The following is a 24005-nucleotide window of genomic DNA, read 5'->3' as shown; positions in this document are numbered from 1 at the left end:
GGAACATGGGAGTCCCTGTGCCCTTGCCGGCAGGTGGGCTGGCTACCTGGGACCCCAGCAGGCGCATTTGTCTGTTTTTCTGCTTCTGGGCTTTCTAAAAAGCTTCTAAGTCCTGGTACCTCTTGCAACTCTCCTCCGTTTTAAGGATCCTTTCTAAAGGCTTGGGTATTTTTCTGCAGAAGCTTTGGTTGAATATTTTCCTCTGTTTTACTTCTTCCTCTCATCACGGTTTAACTTTTTTGTGACTTGTTTTAACTTGCGATTGGAAGCGAATACATACACACATGCATACACATATACAACTCTATAAATACATATTTATAATTATTATTTTCCAAGAGCACATCTCTCTGGCACTTTTCATTGATACCTCTGTCCTTTACCTGTTTGGGATTTGACAAAATCCAGACTCAGTGTGGCTGTGGATTCTTTGCAAATGGTTATTTCGTCACAAGAACTGGGTCTCCAGCACTCATTAAGGTAAGATTCAAGACTAATTGCTTTTCCTGTCCTGCCAGAAAAGATCCCCTTTTAGAAGCTGAAAATTGCATATTCCTTTTTAATGCAGAATTGCAAATGAGATTGTTTTTAATACTAATTGCTGGAGACAGACGGGTATGGATAAACATACAGACACAAAATAGCATGAAGAGAAGCTACAATTTAGTTTAGGAATGGCTGAAATAAATGGTTCCAAGGCTGCTTATGTAAAATAATCTCTATCACCCTCCCTCTCATCTTCCCTCCCTCCCTCTCCCTCTCTTTTCTCTCTCCAGAGGTCTCTCTTGTTCTGACTCATTCTGGGTTTGAGAATATAATTTTTCTCTTTTCCCTCAGACGGACCTCTGAGTAACTGGGGACTTGGCCTGCCTTGCCTACTGAGCCTGATGGAAGATCGCATGTAGACGAGTTGATTATATTCTGTGAAGTAATAGCTCACCTCCAGCCAGGGTTAAAATTACTTTTTTTCAGCATCACTTCACCTGTGAACTCCTCTAAATTTTCCTTTATTAGGGAATTAAAAAAACTGGGGTAAGCGGAGGTCATCTTTAACAAGTTAGCATCATTTTCACTCTCTTACAAATTGATGCAAAGGATAAGGCCGTGACTCCAGGATTGCACCTTTAAATCAAAACAGCAGCAGAAGAAAGGGACAATGGCTCTGAGTGGAAACTGTAGTCGTTATTATCCTCGAGAGCAGGGGGCCACAATTCCCAACTCCTTCCCTGAAGTCATAGAACTGAATGTTGGGGGTCAAGTGTATTTTACTCGCCATTCCACATTAATGAGTATCCCTCATTCCCTCCTGTGGAAAATGTTTTCCCCAAAGAGAGACACGGCCAATGATCTAGCCAAGGACTCCAAGGGAAGGTTTTTCATTGATAGAGATGGATTCTTGTTCCGTTATATTCTGGACTATCTCAGGGACAGGCAGGTGGTCCTGCCCGATCACTTTCCAGAAAGAGGAAGACTGAAAAGGGAAGCTGAGTACTTCCAGCTCCCAGACCTGGTCAAACTCCTGACCCCCGATGAAATCAAGCAAAGTCCAGATGAATTCTGCCACAGTGACTTTGAAGATGCCTCCCAAGGAAGTGACACGAGAATCTGTCCCCCGTCCTCATTACTCCCTACTGACAGAAAGTGGGGTTTTATTACTGTGGGTTACAGGGGATCCTGTAGTTTGGGTAGAGAGGGGCAAGCAGATGCCAAGTTTCGGAGAGTTCCCCGGATTTTGGTTTGTGGAAGGATTTCCTTGGCGAAGGAAGTCTTTGGAGAAACTTTGAATGAAAGCAGAGACCCTGATCGAGCCCCAGAAAGATACACCTCCAGATTTTATCTCAAATTCAAGCATCTGGAAAGGGCTTTTGATATGCTGTCAGAGTGTGGATTCCACATGGTGGCCTGTAACTCATCAGTGACAGCATCTTTCATCAATCAATACACAGATGACAAAATCTGGTCAAGCTACACTGAATATGTCTTCTACCGTAAGTACAAAGGTTCTACTTATTTTTTGTGTTTATCAGTTCTCTTCAGAGGTGTGTATGGTTCTGTCAGGATCAAGAAATACAGCTTGGGATTGTTGTAACCCTTAAATTATTGTTGGTGTAGTAGAGGTTATAATTCAGCCCTCATGGCTTACTAAGTCAACTTTTATCCTTATTTTCTAATGAGGTCATGAGATATCCAAAGACCTAAAAACACAAGATGCAAATGATATTGCTATAGGTAAAATGTGGAATGAAAATAAACCCATGTGTCTTTTTGCTCGAGTTTTTATGGCGAAGATAAGGCTGATGATTCCAACTTGGCTGTTGGTCAATGGAATTTGGTGAATCAGAATGGATAAAGTACTGCTGTCAGTCTTTTTGGCAGAACTCTGGGGTCTGTTAAGCTGGTTGATAAGACTTGCTTTCATCCGAGGCTTTCAGAGCACAAACTCATGCTGCGCTGAGCGATGTGGTCTTAGCTAGATGGCGGTGTAGACTGCTGAAAGCCCCCGTTTTCCCCCTAGGTCTGAAATTTACTTTTATGTACTTTACAAATCTGCTGTTTGAGTCTTTTGCATTTTGTACTGAGACTTGAGTTGCACTGCAGACTTAATTAAATGGAACTTCATTTAAGATCTGTCTGAAAGGAACTAGATCCTTGAGAATTGTCAATCACATGCAAACACCTGCAGACAGCTGAGGTGATAGAATTACAGACATAAAAGGAAACCAGAGTGAAAGAAAACGAAAGAATTCTACTCCTGCCTTTTAAGTAGGGTTTTGTAGAGGTCAGTTCATTTGCTCAGATGAAGACTTATGGTACAGATTGCCTGGTTTTATGAAATGGTATTATTCTAAACTATAAACTGGAAGCCATTCATTTCTGAAGGAATAACAGTAAATCAGCCAGTACTGTTTGGTGCTTGATTTAACTGCTGATTTTCAACAGGCCTGGGAGTTGGGTGAAGTGAATTCCACAAGGAACATGTTTCAAGTGCCAGCAATCAATTTTCTCTACTCTTATTTTAAGGCAAATTTAGAATTGGGATTAAGATGTCTAGATTGCTTTAAAATGCAAAAGTAAACTGAATTTCTTTGGCTGTTTTTTGCCTACAGTTGTGTTTATTTACTTGGACATGGTGCTGGAAACATTGATAGAGCAGCCACTCAGAAGCAGAGTTGTTCTGAACTGGGTTTTCTCTCATTTGGTTTTTAAAAGTGAGGACAAATGGATTTATAGACATGACGGCCTGTGGAGAAAATTAAATTCATTCAAGAGCATACTGATGTATAACAACAAACATTATTTGATCTGATAACCCTATCTGTGGCCTTTATAGTTTGTATCTTACTCTAGACCGGAGCTTGGTCACCAGATACTGCTTTCTTTCTTCCAGAGATAAGACCCTGGATTTTTAGCTTTCTATAAAGGAACTAGCATATTCTGTGATTCTATGGAGTAAATATATTCTCTGAACTTTTGTGTGAAATGTTTCTTGGAGATAATTCAAAGGTAGGCTTGTTCTTCAATTTATTTGAAAATATGAGATTTGAAGCTTCTTAAAAAACTTCCGCCAAGTAGATAACATACCAGTCACCCCCCCCTCCCCCTCAATGGACCACACCAGGTATTTAATCACTTGCCCACCTAAATGATGTATTTGCTAGTAGTCTAGTGGCATTTCTGTGTTCATCAAGGGCTCATCTGTCTAATGCTATGTCCTCTTTAGGTTGCTCTGGAAAGGCTCTGTTCTCCTGGTCACACAATGGCTTCCTTCTTCATTGGATTGCTGAAGAGCAGTTTGTTCTCTGTCTCTCCAAGGACAGGCTAACACAAATGCAAAGGAGTTTCATACTAACAGTGCATATCTCACAAAGCATATACTTTCCGTTTGTATCCAATATCCAGAGCTAAGTGTTAACTCTTACTCTGTCTCAGGACCAATAAAACTGACATCTGGCTTTCTAGGGTGCAACAGCTTCCATGCAGCTGCTTAGCCATAATTATTTAATTAGAAGCTGCCAACTGCGCCTATATAAGCATTAATTTATCAAGCTGCTGTACTGGGGTTAATGAGCTGAAACCATGGGAGGCGCTCTAAAGCAGGGAGTTGACTGCATGCAAAGATGCTTTTCACAGAGGAACTCAACTTCCTCCTGAGTTTAGTGAGGATAAAAATGCACACACACACTCCTTAGATCCAAGCAATTAACTCTAAGCAATCAGATTCTTCTAAAAATCCAGAAATAATTCACTCACTTTGCCTGGATCCACATCATAGTTAAAAATAAAAAGAACAAGAAATTAATGCACCGCACATGATGGTTGACAGTCATAGAGAGAGATCTCTACTTTCCCTGTTTGCTTCCTTTTCATCAAAGTCTTCCACAGGGAACTTGGGAAGCCAAAATCTACAGATCAGCAGATTAAGTAGGTTAGATTATTACCTTATTTAAATTTTCATGTGGACCTAGATTAACAATCAGCATCTGTTATCTTTGAGTGAGTATACTTTCAATGTAGATCTATGAACAATTAAAAAGTCAATTGGTGTTTGCATCCATTTAAGAGAGAGGTAAAAATGTGTTTGTGTCACCAAAATATGATATGTGAGATACTAAAGAGTTAATCTGAGTGTAGAAACATAGAAAAGCAACATCTAAGAATTACCTCACAAAATATTTTAGCTATGTCTTTGTTTTTATTTTAAAAAGTAAAATGGTGCATTTTCACCTTTCCCACCCAGTTGGTTAAATAATACCTCTTCTTTCTTTAAGTAGATGATAATACTATAAACATCAGACAGTGCTTCTAGAATCATCTCTAAATAAAGTGAGAGTTAAGCAATTGAGAGGAAGAACAGTCCTGATTTTGAACCAGATACTCAATAACCATCACATTACTTGGCAACAAAATCACAGGTGCATGGAAATAAATGAACCCTTTATTTCTATAGCATTTTCTAATGCCCAAGAGAGTGAGAAGATTGTTCCTGGTTGAAGAGAATTATGCAAATTTCCTTAAGCTGTTTGCGAGTGAGTTACTTCCAATGAATGACTGAAAGAGCTCAGATTTGAAGGCATTTGCCTCTAATAGAACGTAGATGATATGACTACAAGTTGAGAGGGTAGTTCACGGGATACTTAGTCCAAAAATATACACTCTCACTTCTGTGAATTATAGGAACAGACACCAATTCATCATCTTTTCCACAAGTGGCTGCCTGTAGGTGCTTTTTAGTTTTTCTTCTCTTCACTTTATTTCCTTAAATTTAAAGGGTTGCTTCCATAAAAGTCTCTAGTTAACTTGACATACACAGTATATATTTTCAAGTCTATTGATTTAGATAGAGTGTTGGCAAAAAGTGGATCAGGAAATTATTTCTCACTTAGATTCAACTGCAGTATAGGGAAGAAATATACAGTCATGTCCACTGTGATTAATTTACCCAAGACTAACCATAAAAGCTTCAATTAAAGGTTGTGTTTTCATAGGAAAATGGGTGAAGTGCATCTGTCCCAAAATGATTGTAGCTCTTTTTCTCCTGATTACTTGAAAGACACTAGCATAACTCTTATTACTCATAGAAATGTGATGTTGGCACATTCAAAATGAAATAGCAGTGAGAAGATATCCCAAACCAAGAAGTACATAAGGTTTGGTCCTTTCCAGCACCTCCATCTCTCTTTTTGTGCCTTTCTTCTACCTTCTCAATTTTACTTGCGTCACTCCTGTTTTCAAGTTCTTTCTCTCCATGCTGTAATCAGAGCTTGTTGTAAGGAAAACTTCTGTTCTGTCACTGGACTTAGAAAGCTTTCAAGGCATGATGTTACTTTTCCCAGAGGTATGTGTGCAGAAGAGCACTTTTAATAGTTGTGGACCAGGTAGTTTTTCCACTGAAAGCAGTGTTATTAAGAATTGAGGCCTTTTAGAATTTTAAAAAATACAGCTTAAGTGTAAAGCTTCATTATGAAGTCAACCTAAACCCAATCCTCAGGCAGGTATTGGATGGTGATAGTGCAGACATAATGAAGTAATTTTTTTATTTAAGATGGTATGTACTGAGAACTGGGCTTATAACAGTGGTAAAATATTTTACTGTAATGTTTTTACTTCTGTATAAGATCTGTTACCTGAGCTTAGTTCCTTAGGGGAGGTGATTAAAATGGTTTCTTCCTGAGCCTGTGGCATCACTGAATGAATTCGCCTTCAAGATAATTGATATACATGAAAGAAAGGGAGGAGGAAGCTCTCCATTGCTGCCAAGTGTCCTGATATGTTAAAACATATGCATAATTGGAAAGAGAAGACCGAATATTCCTGATAGCCTAATGAGGTTTAGATCTTAGCAAAGAAATTTGAAATGGAAGTCTCTGAGAGTGAGTCACAAGCCCTTCCACACCCCTCCAAGCTCAGAACATGGAGCGGAATGACTGTGCTTAGGAGAGCAGGTCCAGCACAAAGAAAGCAGCTCTCCTGAAACTCATAGATGAATGTTCAGTTACTTGCTGTTGAGTTATTGCTTTGGTCTTTCCTATGGCTTTCCTTAAATTCTGCATTTTTTTGGAAGTCAATCAAAATTTTTTTTATTATGGAGAAGGTTTCAAATACAAACAAATATAGAGACAGAGGTATAATGAACTTTCATATAACAACACCCATCTCCAATAATTACATTTCTCACATGGCAGTCTCACTTCATCTACACCCCTATTTGTTTTCCCCTCTGTTTGCACTAGATTACTCTGAAGTAAATCCCAGTAGTTTAATTTATCTACAAGTAATATAGTATACCTTTGTAAAATATAATGAATTTAAAAGATTGCACAATATCACCATCACATGCAAAATTAATAATTCTTTAAAAAAATTTTTTTTGTGGTGCTAGGGATTGAACTCAGATCCTGTACATGCTAGACAAGCACTCTACCACTGAGCTAATGCCCAGTCCCTTAATCAGTCTTTATTGCCAGTCTGGGAGTGGTGACTCACACATGCAATTCCAGTGCTTGAGAGGCTGAGGCACGAGGAGCTTGAGGTTACACTGAGCTATGTGGTGAACTCAGCCTGGGATGTGTAGTGATACCCTGTCTCAAGACAATAGTAATAATAAGCATTCGTTATTATCATAATATATCTAGTCAGTGTTGAAATGTCCCTGATTTTCTCACAATATTTTCCTAAAGTTGATTTGTTTGAAATCAAGATCCAAATGGAGTATATCCATAATATTTGGTTGCTGTGTTTCTTTATTCTTTTTCATATTTAAAATGTTGAATGTAACTTATATACAATAAAGTGGTAAACTGTACTGCACTCCATTTCCCTGTATAATCTCTTTGTTTCAAGAAACCAGGATTAGCCCATGTCAGCTCTCCTGTATTTTGGGTTTTGATGATCTTTTCCTATGATCTCTGTAATGGCATTAATACATTATCCTCTGTAAACTTGTTAGATCTAAAATATAGGTTCTAGAGGCTTGATTAGATTTAGTTTCAGTATTTCTGGCAAGAAATTTTCATTGATGATGGCAAGTGCCTTTTAAAATTTGTGTTGGTGGATTGAAAAGCTATGGAGGCAATGTAAGGGAATCTTTCTTTTTTTCATTGTTAACTTTTTCATATTCATCGTATAAATATATTAGCAATTAGGACATATTTTCTTCATTGTCGAGGTGATTCTTATGACAAAGCAAGTAATACAAGAGGCCCCAACTTTCCCTTCTAGAATTCAAGAACTGTTTAGAATTTCACATTTGTTCTCATCATTGGACTGGGTTGTCGTCATTAGGGGTGTAGGTAGTCTATCGAGAGTTGTACTGTGTCCTATTGATTGTGAGCAGGAATCATTCTGGGTGGGAAAGTTTACCTTCTGCCTATTCTAACTTTACATTTAAGTATAATTAGATCCTTTTAACTGGGCAAAGCTCCACTAAATTCACCATCTGTGTTTCCTGAACTTCTTCTCTCCATGTATTTCTTAACTCAGTAAATGGCATCATCAACCACCCAGTTACCTCAGGAAAAGTGAGACGCAGCTGGGATCCTCAACTCCTCTTTATCTGCAATCACTTTCTCTAATCTATGATGAGTCCTATTGATTATCTCATCTCTCTCAAATCCATCTATGTCTTTCCATCCCTAGGCCATAGCTTTGCTTCTCCAGACTTCTACCAAGAAACTCAGATTGTTCTGTCTGCCCCACATTCAGTATTGTCTCCTTTGGATCTATTCTCCCTGCTGCAAATATGATGCTTTTAAAATGGGAATCTCACCATGGCATCTCTCTGCTTAAAGTTCTTCATTGCTTTATAACTCTTCTTATAGTTAAATGTAATATCCTTAACACACATCACCACTTGTTATGAAATGACCTCTGCTTCCTTCTCCAGCCTCTACTGTTGCCATCTTGTTGTTTGTATATCAATTTTAGCTATGATAGACCTGTACTGTTAAAAGCTTGCTTCTTCATTTCTGTGCAGGATTTCTTTCTGCCTGAAACTCTGTCTCTACCTGCGGTTGGAAAGCTAAATTCTTCAGGTCTCAATTAGAGTTCACATTTTCTAAGAAACTTCCTATTCCATTGTATTTGGAGAACCTACTTACCTTTATCTTTGTCTCAGGACCCTATTTTTTCAACCCCAGCAAATAAAATAATGTTATGCTTGTTTATTTATCAGTCTCTCCAACTGTAAGCTTTCTGAAATTAGAAACTTTGTCTGTCATTTTCATTATTATACCTGGCATAATACCTAGCACACATGCAGGTGCTCTGTAAATATTTCTCCAACAAAAAAAGAAAAAAGAAAAAAAGTAAAACTATGAAAGTGCCAACAGCAATATTTGTTATCCTCATGAATGCCACTGTCTTGAATATACCATTGCACTGTCTTTTACAGAAGAATGGGAGATCAATGATGATGTGTTTCTTAATAATAGTCATACTTTTTTCTAACTTTCACTTAGTGATAAGCATTTTACATACAGAATGGAATGCTTACTGAAAGGTGTTCTACTCTTAGCACCTGCACAAAGATACCAGCTCCAGGGAACTGAGAACAACACTTACCAGCAACAAAGTCCCCTGAGCTCTCCATTTAGATGGTTCATCCAAGCAAGAGCAAATTGAAGCTGGGTGGGGCCAGTGTTTAAGGAAAAGCCCTGGAGGGACTTGGAATTTAGAAAAGTACTGCAAAATTGATAACATATCTCCAATAGGAAAAGAACTCCACTAGAATACAAAGTGTGCTGTGAGACTCACCTTAATTTTCTTACTGCTAAAGTATTCCATTTATTCTCACCTTGTAGTCCCATAAGTGCTAATAATCATTGCAGGTAGCATGGTGGTGAAGAGACTGGATTTTTGATCCCAAGAGAAAATGTGTTACTTGCCCAGTAAAAGCATGCTCAAGGTTGAATTCCTGCTTTGCTACCTACTAGCCATGTGATCTTTAGCAAATTACCTTGCTTCCATGCCTGAGTTTCCTTAGCTGGAAAGTGGAAATGAGAACAGTAGGGCTTAACTCATAGGATTGTTACAAGAATCAAATGGGTTGATACCTAATGAAGTACTTATAATACTCATTTTTTTGGCAGTACTGGAATTTGAACTTAGTGCCTCATGCTTCTATAATACTCATTATTAATAATACTTACTAACCTTCTATAGTACTAAAACCAACAAATGCATTAAAGATTAAGCATTTTCTTCTCTATAAGCATGAATACTAAATGTAATTTTAAATTTCTTGATACCCCAAGTTCAAATTAGGGGCTCCCTCTTCTCGTATTAATTTACACTTTCCCATCACAGTAGGTTGAAATTTCCATGAACCATGTGCTGACCATAATCAGTACTACAGAAGGTTAACAAGTACTTAGACTCTGGGGAATATTGGCATGGATCAGTCATAGGTTTTTCCTTTAAGTAACATGTCTCTTTGTGTGTGTGTGTGTGTGTGTGTGTGTGTGTGGTGTGTGTGTGTGTGTGTGTGTGTGTGTGTGTGGTAATACTGGGGTTTGAACTCAGGATCTCATGCTTACTAAACAGGTGCTCTACCACTTAAGCCACTCTACCAGAGTCTTATTCTTTCTTATCATACTTTTGACTGCCCTGTCCAGCTTACTGATCTATGTATGTTAAAACAATAAAAAATATCTAGAAGTATGCTTGATATTATGGCTATTTATTTTAATTGAACAGGAATCGACATAAAAGTGAGTCCCTCAAAATACTTTGAATTAAATGGCACAGTATACCCCATATATATGTACAATTGTTATGTGTCAATTTTAAAAGCATATGTTAGTAATAGAAAGAAAGAAAAGACATGTCAGTAAAGTATATTAGTAATAAAAATATATGTTACTAATAAAAAAATCTTCATAGTCAAGTAGCTCTTTGTTTCCCTCTGGGTAACAAATGATTTTTACAATGGAAATCATTAACAGTGGCCTTCCCCCCACCTTGATTTCAACCTATGGTTTTCCAGAACCTAGGATAATATGTGGTAGAATTGAAAATTAAGAATACAATTTAAATTACATATTCAGTCACTGCAGAATTAGAATAACCCTTTTCTACATCTCACATGTAGAAAACATTCTTCATGTGACAGAAAGTGGTTATTGAGTTTGTCACTGACAATAGGATCATTTAAATCTCACCAGAAACAAAACCAAGACATTTTGTTCCACACCATAGATGTACATTGTGACATTAAAAGGAAATAAGATTGTTAATGAGGGCTGTACTTGTGACTCCTTCAAAAGGTGTCCCATGTGAAGAAATTCAGTTTTCAAATTTTAGTCTCAACCCTATTCTGAGGCAGAAAGTTATAATAATCTCCCAGTTCAATTTATAGCAAACTTTTAGTCTGAGTAAATCTGACATAATGTGATTATGACATAGTTAGACTGATAAAAATAGAAGACAACCCATTGTATATAATTTGGTGGCAAACATAAGAAACTTTCTAGCTGTGGTGTTTTGTGTTTTATACAACATTGTGAACTGTCCAGGCCAACACTGCACAGCAAATAAATAGAGAATAGAAAAGCTAAGAGCAGGTAATGGTAATAGGTTTTTTGTTTTGTTTTGTTTTGTTTGTAAAAGGGGCCCTGGAGTAGGAGAGAAATTCTAGTGATTAGTATAAGGAAAATGGCACATGTGGATGAGTGTGGCAGAGGCATGGAATTAAAACCAAGGGAATATTCTTGACTTGGGAAAGTGTTGCTTGACTTGGGGAAGTGTTGCTTGACTTGGGGAAGTGTTTCAGAGTTCTGAAAATACCCCAAACAGAGAAAAGGCTGACCTACAATGCAAAGTACATTGAGTACTGGTCAGGCATCATTGATGATTTTCTTGCAGCTAAAGCATTCAGTTACATAAGTTGAAGACATTTTCCTATGGATGTGTGCTTGCAAATTTACACTGTAATGTAAATGGAAAACAGGTTTTGGTTTTCATTAAATGGCTTTCTAGTCAAACAGAGGGATACCTGTGTGGAGTTCAATTTTGTCAAGCTATAGCACACAATAGGAAGATATTAATCCTTATTTGCCTAATAAAGGCATTAGAAAATGTCAGTGTTGTTGGGCTTTTCTGGGTAGATATTCTTGTGGCACAGAGAGGCAATGATTGATAATTTGTGGCACTTTCAACATTTTTTAGGTCTGCTTTAAAAAAAATATAAATATTTACTGTATTAGTTTGAAAAGTCCTTATTGATTTGTACTTAGTGAGGATCTGTCTCATACAAAGTACCATTTTATATGACTGTCCACTTGAGATGGGTAGAAAATTTCAAATCTTTATGGAAAGAATCTGGATCCTGATTCATGAACTCTTCATGCTAATGATTTTCTAGTACATCTCCACAATCTGCCAGGGAAGTGATTAACTATCTGCACAGACCTCATTGACTGGAAACTGCAGGCACTTCAAACTTTCCTTCATCAGCACTTTCCATAAACACACACTTTGTAGCAAAGTGCAATCTTGTTTTCTAAAACATCTTGACATACTTTCATCAGAAAGACCTTCTTTAACAGGCAGATTTAAGTCTAGCCTCAGTTACTTGTTGGGATTTCTGCTTACTACTTTCTGTCCACATGAATAGCTGCTAGGCACTCTGACCTTGCTCTGCTTTTTGCTTTTCTGTGTGTTAGGTTTCTAGACATCTCATAGGCTGGCTGAGACACTTCTAGAAATATATGTTGAATATCTATAATGCACCCGAGATTACATGAAGAGATTTTTGTGTGGTCAATGTTCTCATGCAGCATGTGGTTTAGATTAGTAAATGAGAAATTTCAATCTAGTGTGATGGGGAAGTGTAAACTGATATGTGAATAGAGCAAGAGCCCCTAATCTCAACCCGAGGTGTCAGGAAATTAAACTAGATTTATTATTAATGCAAATAGAAGAGAAGATGCTTAAATCTTTGACTTTAAGATACTAGCCAACCGATGAAGTCATAAAAGTTAAACCCTAGGATATCTTAGGAAAACTTAAAGATCATTAACAATCCTGTTATTTCTCATATAATTGGATTTTTCCAATGATAGCTTTGTAAATGATTTTAATTACACCATGAACCAATATTATCCTTTTGAATTCTTCAATTCTCTCTTCCATTGTCACATTTGTCTTGTAAAAGTGTATGCACAAAATCAGAGTCTAAATGTTAGACCATATGATTTTTAAGGAACTTTATAATTGTATTTGTAGCCTCCTTTTATAAAGATGTATCACTATTATTGTTATTATTATTATTTAACTTTAAGGTTTGCTGACTTAGCTTGTCAGTCTTACATACAAATCATTTCTAGTGTCTACCATGGTGCTAAACCCACAAGAGGTTCTCAATAAACATTTGTTGAATGAATGAATAAATTTACAACACCACATTTTAAAGAAAGAAAACATGAAATGTAAAATAAGTGAGATTTACTGCCTGTTTTACTTGTTTATTACTTTTAATCATAGAGGCACCGTAGGAGCAACAGTAAAAATATGTCTGTACTCTGTGTATCAGTCATCTATAAAAAGAGGATGAAGAAGTTTCTCCTAATGGCAGTGTTGTGAGATCTAAGCCACAATCAAGCCATCTTATGAGGTGTGTTCCCTTAAGTAGCCAGGTATTTCATCTGTTGGTCTGTTGGTGTGTTTGGATCCAGAATGAAAAACTGAGAATGTGGACCCATTCAAGTGGACCCTGTCTACAATTGAAACAGAAGCCAAGTGAGATCCACCTGTCTCAATCTGGACTCTTGCTACATACTTCATGACCTCAAAGAAAGAAAAAAATCAATCCCACAATACATTCCTCTAGCTTGCTTGACATTCTCACCTCTCTGGCCCCTTTTAAAGGTACTTGTTCTTCTGTAGTATTGCCCCACACTGGCCTTTTCACAGTCCTTACCACTGTGAAAAGTGAGTTGCTTCCTTTGCAACTCAAGATGTTGCACTGTGTTTCCTCTCCCAGAAACACTCTCCATTTCATCTCTTATTTTTCCACCTCCTACCCATTCTTCAGGGTCAGGCCTTAGTGGGTTTGCCTTAGAAGAGCCTTCTGCTACCATCCCAGCAGAAAGTGTCTTCCCAGTTGCTTTCTGAACAGCACTTTATTTCCATGCTAGTACTGTTCACATTTGTGATTATTTGCCTTATTTATTCATTTCCCCCCTCTTTCTTGTAAGATTCATGGAGATAGAAGTTATATTTGTCTTTATCTTTTGTATCCTCACCACCAAATACAATTCCTGGTGCATAGTAGGCACTCAATAAGTTATCTTTTCTCTGTTTTTTACTATATAAAATTTAACAATAGAATTCCCTTTCATGGTGAAGGCAACTGATTACACACACACACACACACACACACACACAGCTGTGGTTACTTTGGTAGAAATAAGAGAAAAAAAGAAAAAGGCAACTTAATTCCTGAGAGAGAGGACAAGAGTTGTGGATAGGAGTGGGAAAAGTTACTCTGAAAAGTCACTTAACCTCTCCAAAGGACCTTTATTGTATGACAGGAATAGTAGACTTATTTAATTATTTTGTAGAATAGTTCGTAAATTATAAGAAATATGTAAAGTGATTATATTGCTTAATCAAGTGTCAGATTAAGGTAGATTTTTTTATGAGCCTGACTGCACATCTAGAGAATGTCATAAGTTTAGGTGGCTTCAACCAAGAAGAGATTAAATCTGCTCTTTTATAAAGTTGTTGAAGTTTTTAGACATTAGTGGTCAAAATAGGCAAACAGGCTGTAACAGCAGGATCATAACACCAACACTATAATTACATGCAATTAAATATCATGCAGTCTAAGTGTATGGCACGTTTTGTTTCCTCCACTTGCAGAATAATCATACATGCATGTAGTGCTGATATCAGACAATGGATAAAAACAAGTTCCTTATTTAAACCTTGTAAACTATAATGCTGGGTGGATGCTAGAAGGATAGCTTTTTCTTTTTTGTAAGACAGAGTATCTATTATAAAACCAGAGCACCTTGGCTAAGGTGAGAGGGTGTATCATGATTTCATGACTCCGTTTCCTTTGAGTTACCAGACTTAAGATGAAGACCTAGGTAGAAGACAACATACACAATCTTAAAATCGCACTGTTTTGATTAAGTGGGAATTGAGTGTAGGTAAGTTGTCTTTCTCTTTCCCTTCTCTTCCCTTTCCTTCCTTTCCCTTCCCTTCCCTTCTTCCCTTTTCTCTCAATCCTTCTATTCTTTCTATCCTTCCTTCCTCTCCATTTCTCCCTCCATCTCTTCCTCTCTTACTTCTACCTTTCTTTCTGGAGGTCCCTGGGTCAATTCCACAAAACCAAGGGTTCACATTATAGCAATTTAAAAAAATGTGACATGGATAGTCTAAACAAATGGTGAATTTTTCTCTTTCAAAAAAAGGCTTTTTGCATTTTTGATTAGGTTCTTCTTCATACATTCATTGTTACTTGTTTTGTTTTCATTTGACTTATGTTTAGTTCTCAGAACAAGACTATATGAAGATAATTATTAGAACAATTGAAGTGCAAAAATAAAGTAAGTTTGCTACTATCTTTGGTACATTTCACAGAAAGTTACCTTAATTCTACATTTTAATTTTTTCCTTATAGCAACACAAGTGATGGGAATTTTCTACTGCGAGTGGAAAATGGTTTCCAGGACTGACTTTATATGCTATCTACCTACTAGTTTGCAGCTGTTTTCTATAATGTTAATAAAGCCTAAGTTTGGTACATTTTTATGTTACAGCAATATAATATACTCCCTCCAAAGAACTTAAGGAACTATGGTAAAATCTTTGGTTAAAATGGTGCTTTATATACCGACATGAAGAATTGATTATAAACAAAAAAATCTATTCTGGTGGTGTTTGAAGATAATGCATTATACCAACCATGTTCTTTTGTATAAAAACAGCAGGAACATTTTCTTTTTATCATATCTATATTTTAATATTTCAAAATTTGATTTGCCTTGGTAATTTTCTTCCTTTTATGGGAAAATGAGGTTTCTTCAAAAACAACCAGATGCTGTGTAATCAAATAATTGCTATTTTAGCTTGCTACTGGTCTTCTTGATTTAGACAGAAACAAGATATAGGGATATAATGTGAATCTAAAATATGAGATATTAACAATAATCATAAGGATCCTTTATTGAGCTCTATTCCATGCATTATGTAAAGTGGTTCTCATTTGAACTTTATTAAACTTTCACAATGAGAATCTGAGAGTCAGAGATGTTTAACTTATTGGAGGTCACATTGTTAGTGTCTGTTTCAGAATTTGTATGAAAGGAACTAGTATCATCTGTCCAGCCTTATGCTTGAGAAAAGTCCATTGGTTCATATTAGTGATGGGGTGAGGCATGTACGAAAACAGAGCAATGAAACCTGTTGAAATTGTTTTAAGAAGGGGGGGCAAATGAAGGGAAGTGATAGAGGGATGAATCTGATTGGGGTACACTGTATACATATGTACATATCACAATGAAACACCTTTGTGCAATTAATATATGCTAATAAAAATGTAAAAGAAAGTTTATACAAAGAGAATGGAGTGATGGTGGACTACAGGTTCTCCGGGGTGGGGGTTGGGGCTCAAATTTAAAGTGGTTCTCTCTATGCCACATACCCACATCACTGCCACATTATTTAACAATTGGTACAACCAGAATTCAAACCCCAATTGCACTGACCCCAATTCTGACATTTTTAACTGTTACGCCATACCACAGAAATGCCAGATGGCATTGCTATCTTTTTTGAGCTGTTAAAGCAGCTATTCAAAGAAACCACCTCGCAAGACTGAACAAGAAGCCCACATAAAGCCTCCAGCATGGTGTGTGGATGGTGGAAGGTGCTCAACACAGCTGATCTTCTTTTCTCTTCCCCTTCAAATTTCAAGTCTTATGAACACGATTTCCCTATGATACAGCTTCAAAAAACATTAAAGCAGATTGGGATGAAATCTGCAAATCTGTCCTCAGTTACCCACACAGAGCTTCTGGGATACAGTCTCTTCTCCCAGAGACTCCTACACAGCATTATTTTTAAGAACTTGATTTCCTAGGTATCATAGATATGAAAAGGCACAAGATTTCATAGTACAGAAATGTCAAAAACACTTGAAATGGAGTAGGGAGAATTGATCCTTGTCTTCTTCCACTCCACCAATTATTGAAGAAAAGTGAAATAAACATTTAAAAAAAAACAAAAAAAGCATAGTGGCAGTTTCTGGTATTAGTGTAGTTGCAAGACTGAACTGGTGAGGTATGTTAAAAGATTTTTCACGTGCCCTGGGCATTGTTAGCTTTGGAGAAATGGTATATTCAAACATGAACCTATGACTAACCTGAGGCTGTTTAAATCATAAAATATCCTGAAAAAGGAACTTCTCTTTCAGTACCACTTCCAGTTTTGTATTTGGGGAGAGCTATTTGTGATTGTAATTTGATAGAAGTATTTTATGTTAATAATAACTTTCCATTGCTTTACAGCTCAGACATTGTAACAGCAAGTCTACACCACAAGCTAAAAAGAAAAAATTATTTCTGAGTTTGAAGCCTATTGACTCTCTTAGTCACTTTCCTTTCTGAATCTTGATGAAAATCTCAGAACCCTAGAGACAGGGAAGTGTAGACTCTTGTTTTTCATCATGTCTTATGATTTTTGCTTTCTCCATTTAACTGTTTATTCTAAAATGAACTACAGATGGCACTGACTGGGTGAAAAATCATGTAAGTGCTTTGTAGAATACTAGGATTGGACTGAAGGTGTAGCCAAGAGATAGAGTAGTACTTAGAACACTAGGACTGCTCATTAAAACAATTAAGAGGAAGAGATTTTCAACCCTTTTACAGATAAGAAAACTGAGACCTAGAAAGACCCTTACTCAAGTTCATAGTAAGTAAATTAAAAAAAGCAGGATATAGACTCTGGTCAAGCCTGACTCCATAGACTATAAATGCTTTCTGTCTGCTAAGTTATAATGGATTGTCCATAGAGTGCAGATATTTCCTGTCCATAACCTACTGTTTTCAAAGCACTTAGTGATTATTACCATGGTCTAGTGATTATTCTAATAGCCACTAGATTATTATTATTTGAATAATCACTAGAACATAGTAAGTATAAGAATTTATGAAATAAAATAGGTCTTGTCTTTTTGCTTGTCTATGATGAGAATGAGCCTGCAGTGGTTTTGAACTTAGATTCTAGGGTATGTGCTTGTGTGTGTACATGGAAATGAATAATAGGTAACATAAATAAGTATTATGAAAATTATGTCACATGGATGTAGAGATGAGAATGAGGCAGGATGGGGCTAAAAGTATGTATTGTAATTTCAGATAGAAGCCAGGAACTTCTTCATGAGTTGCTAATGTTTAAATAAGGTTTGTAGCAGATGAGGTTTCAAACTTGACCAACAGAAGGAAAAACACATACCAAGACCATGAGGTGAGAGTTCTGGGTCTATTGGAGAACCAGATTAAGGTGGCAGCATACAGTTTAGGGAGAAAGAACCTAGAAGAAAACGAGCCCACAGAGTCACCAGGGAGAACAGATTGTGTAGAGACTTTTAGAGCTTTATGAGGGTTTTTGGTTCTGACTTTGGGTTACATGGGCAGCCATTGTTGGGTTTTGAGCAGATAAGTGACACAATCTGGCCAATTTTAAAAAGCTACCTGCTGTGCAAAGTTGGAAATTTGATTTATATTTTCACAAGCTAGATGTATTCAACTCTGGCTACTGTTTTGAGAACTGATTGACAGGGCTGAGGGAAGAATCAAGACTGTCAAATAGACAACTATTAGAATGATGTAGTTATGAGTCAGTGATGGCTCAGATAAGGTCAATAGGAGTGAAAATGATGAGAATGGCCAGAATCTGGATGTGTGGCATGGCTGCATTGTATGAGAAAAAACATGACTTCAATATTTTAGCTTAAGAAACTTGAAAGAATGGAATTAATATTTACCAAGATAAGGAAGACTGAGCAAAGAGTGGGTTTGAGAATAACATGCATGTGATGGTGTCAAGTAGCAGCCTAGATATACTGATCTGTGATTGAGAAGAGTAAGGGTCAGACTTAGGATAAATTGGGGAATAATAAACACATGGAAAGTATTTAAATTTGAAAGACTGGATGACAATGCAATACAGTGAGAAAAGAAAAGAAAGTAGGTCTATGACCTGAAGTCTATGAGCTCAGGTGTTTAAACTCTGGAGTTGAGGACAATCCTGTAAGGGAGAATCAGAAATTGACATTGAAATGGGAGGAGAATCAGGAAAGTTCATGTCCTGGATGTTAGGTGAAAACAAATGCTTCAAATAGCAGGGAATGATTAGCTGAGTCACATATGAACGAAGGATTAAGTTCTTTGAGGAGTGATGACCATTATATACTGCAATATGGAGGTCACTGGTGACTTTGACAACAGCGGTTTTGGTAAACCAGTAGTAGCAAAATCATCATTAGAATATATTTAAGAGAGAATAGGAATGGAGGAACTGGGAAAAGTTCCTATGAAGTGCAATAGATGGTAGGACAGTAAGTGAGAGCAAAAGAAGAATTTTTTAGAGATGGTAGAAGAAATAGCATTATGTATGCAGATAGGAAGGATGTGGTCAGTAGGGAAAAATCAATATAGAGAGAAGAAAGGCAGCTATAGTGATACCCTTGGATAAGTAAGAAAGAATGGTATTGAAGGCATATAGAATTTATTCTTAGTTAAGAGCCTTGCCAGTTCATTCACAGAAATAGGAAATATGACTATAGAATATGATATAAACTAATACATATAATAACAGAATATTTATACACATATATCTAGAAGGAGGTATTTGTGGTTTGAAAAGACAGTACAGAATAGTAACCTAGTACTTTGGGAGAGTGCATGAGCTAGGGAAATATATTATTGACCAGTGGCATCAGAGACTCCATTGGATCCAAGTGGCCTTACATTTAAAGTGAGATCACTGAGTATGGTTTTCTGTTTTTCTTCAGTCATGTACAGCTGCATGGGTACTGGTGGGCCATAGGTCAGATATGATCCTAAGCAGAAGGTATGGAGTTTTGGAAAGCTGAGGCAGAAGAGTTGTTGAATGTTGTATGTGAGAAAGTTGTTAAAATGATTGACTGTTGAATTTAAGTTGAGTAAGAAGTTTGGCAAGGACAGGAAAGAGACTAGGGACAATGAAAAGGTGTGGTTAGATGGGTTGGAGATATTTATGGCATCAAAGATCCATATGGAATATGCTGGAGGAAATAAGCTGTAAACCTAGGATAAGGAGGTGGTTGTTTAACTTGAATTTATGGAGGATCAAGTAATTAATAATGACACAGTTCAGGGTATGACCATGTGGATGATTAAGGGAAGACATGATTTTTGGAAGAGAGGAATTGGAAGTACCCAAAGATCATCTATGTGGAAATTGAAAGCACCAAGAATTATTTCTTCTTCATAATGACTCTGTTATCCTTATTTTAGAAAGAAAATTACAGGATAAAAGTTAGTAAAATAAGCTCAACTTTCTCAAACTAAGAGATATTAGCCTGGGAATTTGAATCTGGTTTGTGAAACTCGTCTCTTTTACCCATGATGCGTAATAGCTCCTGTATGGCATGTTTTACTGTCTGTATGTCATAGCCAATTAAAAGGAGTTGGAGGATTCTCAAATATTTTGGGTCTTTTGACTACCAGATTTGTCATTCACTAATATAGATGTATGTGTGCATGTATGTATAAATGTACATATGTGTTCTGGCCTTTCACACATGCTAAGCCACTAAAGATCAGTGTGCTGCACTCTTCCATTTCCTGGGAAACAAGGGTAAATTTCAGTTGAGAATCCAGTTTTAGCTGCATTATTGTATTTACCAGGATGAAAATGTTTGAATAATTATTTGAATATTTTATTGCATCTTGTCCTTTTCATATTATAAAAGATGATTAGAAAATAGAAAATAAAAATGCTGATATTGGTGACAGGAACCACATATTTCATGAACTTAATATAATTGAGACAATGATGGAAATCTTTAGGCATGCTGAAAGAGGCAAAGCCTTGGCTTTAAGTGGATATCAATGAATTTAAGCCAGTTGTGTGAGTTTTCAATTAAAAGAAAGAACTCATAGTTTAAAAAACCCTACAAATTTTAGGAACTGTATTTCAAAGATATTACCTAAAAAAGGAGTGAGATTAGGTATATGGTATTTTTTAAATTATTCATGCCAATTAAGGTATAAATCTGTAGTGTGATTTATGCAGCTAGACCTTCATACATGACTTTAGGAGTTTATTATTATTACTATATTAAATAATTTTATAATGTAGCAATGATACATATATTGGGAAAAATAGAAGAAAACTTGTTTAATTCTATGTGGAATGATCAGGGACCTTTTCCCTGAGGTGGCAGCTCTTTAGCAAAGTCATGCAAATGAGGAGTTTGTCATGTACATAATACAAGGACTAGTGTTATAGGCTGAAGAATCGGAAGGTTCCAAGACACAGAAATCAGGCAGAGCCTGGCCTCTTCTCTGAATGTCAAAGGTGGGACATAAGCGAGGGAGCAGATAAAGCCTCCACTTGGAAAGCTAAGGAGAGAGCAGATGGTGAAGGCCTTCCATGACAGGCTCAGCTATTGGGCTTATGCTACATGGTACAGAGATATGGAGGCAGTCAGTAGCTACAAAACATTCTCATCCATGTCTTCATTGTTAATTTAGTGTTAGCTACATTCACATCACTATTGTGTGGTGGTTATGCAACACTTTGTCATCTCTAACTGTATGTTTTGGAGTATACTTTTAGACCCATTCTCATAATTCTCACACCCATTTCTTCTTTTTAACCATATGTTTTGCTGAGACTTTCTCTTTGTTCATTCCTTTTATAAATATTTACCAAGCACCTGTTCTCTACCACATATGTTCTAAGTACCTGGGTGAATGAAGTACCTCCTCTCATGAAACTTACATTCTAGAGATAGATGTAGGTTGATAGACAAATTAATGTATAAATTTTATGTTATATTAAATTGATTTTTCATGTGAATATTGCTGTTTCTTGCCTGTGACTCATCTTTTCAATTAGGATTTAATTTAATGAGTGTCTGTGGTATCTATTCCTACCTTGTAAATGAGATGAGCCAAGACAGTGTTAGTTTAAATCCCTATCTATGAATACTGCTATAGGATTTGCATTTGGCTAAACTATGAAATTGATAAAGTCCTTTCCCATGCTTTAGTCCCTTGTTCCCTTCTGGTACTGAATGTTCCAGAACTGGAGCCCTCCTTCTACCAAGGGATAGACTATAGTTCCTTTGTGAATTCACATATATTGTGATCCATAAGGTCACAATTTTTCTTAAATTTGTTTTTGGAGTTTCACATATGCTTCCAATAATATTCAAATAAAAGACCTGCTGATGACAATAACAATCATAATAGCTAATATCTTTTTGAGCCCTTACTTGCTAAGTATATTAGATCTATTATTGGAACATGCCAAGTCACAAGCTCAGAGTAACTGATCAAATTTCCCAGTCACACAGCTAGTGAAAGGAAGAGCTAAAATTTACACTATGGATTTTCATGGTGTGAAATGTGCTATGTGGCCAGGCTGCCAGAAGGCCAAACTACCAAGTAGTCTGTTTATTTCTAGTAAACAACATACTTTTTCATGAAGTCCAAGATACATTCTCTCCCTAAGGTAGATTTGGCAGTATTTAGAGTAGCACTGTTCAATAGAAACATAGAGTCATATATATCATTTAAAATTTTACAGTAACTAAAAGTAAACATTAAAATTAATTTGAATAATGTGTTTTAACACAATATAGTAAAACATATTTTTATTGCTTTAATTTTTAAGGTAAAGTCATTAAAACTAGATAAAAATTTAAAATTTAGTCTTTAAGCCAAGTTACTGTATTTGAAGTGCTTAATGGATATTTGTGGCTAATGGCAACTCTCTAGGAAAATACAGCCTTAGAGGATCCCAGTTGCTCCTGCCATTATCAGTAGTCCCTGGATTTTAGGATATTTTTTAATGCGAGATTAGAAAACATGGAATTTTTGTTTCAGACAAAGCGATTTTCTCACATTGTGTCTCAGTCATTGTACACCTGTGTCTTCTAGATTTTGGTAAGTACTTTGCAGATACCTGGTCTATATCTGGCTTGAATGGGTCCCCAGACACATAAAGAAAAGCTACCAACTGTTAAGTAGCGACAGTAAATTGATAGTTACCTTTTTCTATTCTTGTAGGCACAAGCTGAGATGAAAGTTGTGATCATTGTCATTTCCCTTTAATTCTAAGAGAAATTCTGATTCTATCATTTTTAATTCATTGCCTTATTTTGTTGAAATCCACATTGTGAGGGCTTGATACCATCAAGGTTTCTGTCTGCGTTTTACAACCAGCAGTCTCACCTATCAGAGCTTTCTTACTAAGCTTAGGGAAAAGAAAAGGAAAAAGAAAGAAAAGAGATGTCTGAGGGTTGCCTGTCAGTGTCCTTTTTTCCCCATCTCACCCCTTTTAAATTTTATTTTAATGTAAAAGAGAAAAAGTAAGTGATAACGGCGTCAGGTTCTGTTCATCAGTCTAGTACCCAAAGGACCATGCTATTATATCATTTGTACTTTAAATGGAGTCAATTGACACAGTCAGATTTTTCTTGCTTCATACTTTTTAGATCTTTCATAAACAGGACAGATAATGAATATAAAAGAGTCCAGCTTACATAGGAAGAGAAGGCAAAATTGCCCAGGTGTTTGAATTGTGCTGACTGGTTTTATTTGGTTTCAACAAATCTGCTCTTGCTCTAGCAGTCAATACTAGGGAGGTGGAGGGAGACGAAGGAGGAATTAACACACACACACACACACACACACACACACACACACACAATTAGTACTCACCATTTAATTTCAGCAATATCTGCTTTGCACCTAGGAAACCATACTATTTTTTAGACAAACATCTCTCAGGATTAAAACACAATTGTAATATTATCTGCATAGGAAAAAGTTAACAGCAGGAGGAGATGATCCACTGTAATGAATATACTCTTCAATTTTTGTAGTTTGCTTTTATATAGAAGCACTTGCATTTCCAGTCTTCTGATGCCAAACAGGTGCTGTACCACCAGCTAAGTCTCAGTAATGGGGAAGAAATGGAGGAAATGAGTTATTTTTGCTTCTGATGTTGCCTCTGGAGGTTCCAAATTCAAAAGTTAAGATGAATTGTTCAAACCTCCTTACTTGGAAGAGATACAGGTCATGTATCTCAAAAGTAGGTGCTCCCCAATGTCATTCCATAAGAGAAACTTCAGATTTAACTCTCCCATGAGAAGTATAATATGTTAAAAAATAAAAAAGCCTCACAGCTTTTCTTTTAATGTTATTTGGCTGGGTCAAGTCCCATCATGTTTACTCATACCATTCCAATCCCAAAGTTCACAAGTTATTTAGGCAATA

General features: G+C 36.5%; 1 protein-coding gene across 1 annotated transcript in view; it reads left to right on the top strand.

The window, feature by feature from the left end:
• The first annotated feature begins 251 nt into the window (after positions 1 to 251).
• The window catches only part of Kctd16 (potassium channel tetramerization domain containing 16), a 278514-nt gene continuing 254760 nt past the window's right edge, over positions 252 to 24005 (top strand). The window contains exons 1-2 of the mRNA XM_074076745.1: positions 252 to 480; positions 838 to 1988. Coding sequence (XP_073932846.1) covers positions 1157 to 1988 — 832 coding nt within the window. The 5' untranslated portion in view covers positions 252 to 480; positions 838 to 1156. The remainder of the gene's footprint in view (positions 481 to 837; positions 1989 to 24005) is intronic.

The sequence above is a fragment of the Castor canadensis genome, chromosome 6 (genome assembly GCF_047511655.1).
Source record: "Castor canadensis chromosome 6, mCasCan1.hap1v2, whole genome shotgun sequence".
In the NCBI taxonomy this organism is placed as follows: Eukaryota; Metazoa; Chordata; class Mammalia; order Rodentia; family Castoridae; genus Castor; species Castor canadensis.
Note: the sequence above shows the minus strand (reverse complement) of the source record. Positions and strands in the feature narration are given on the sequence as shown.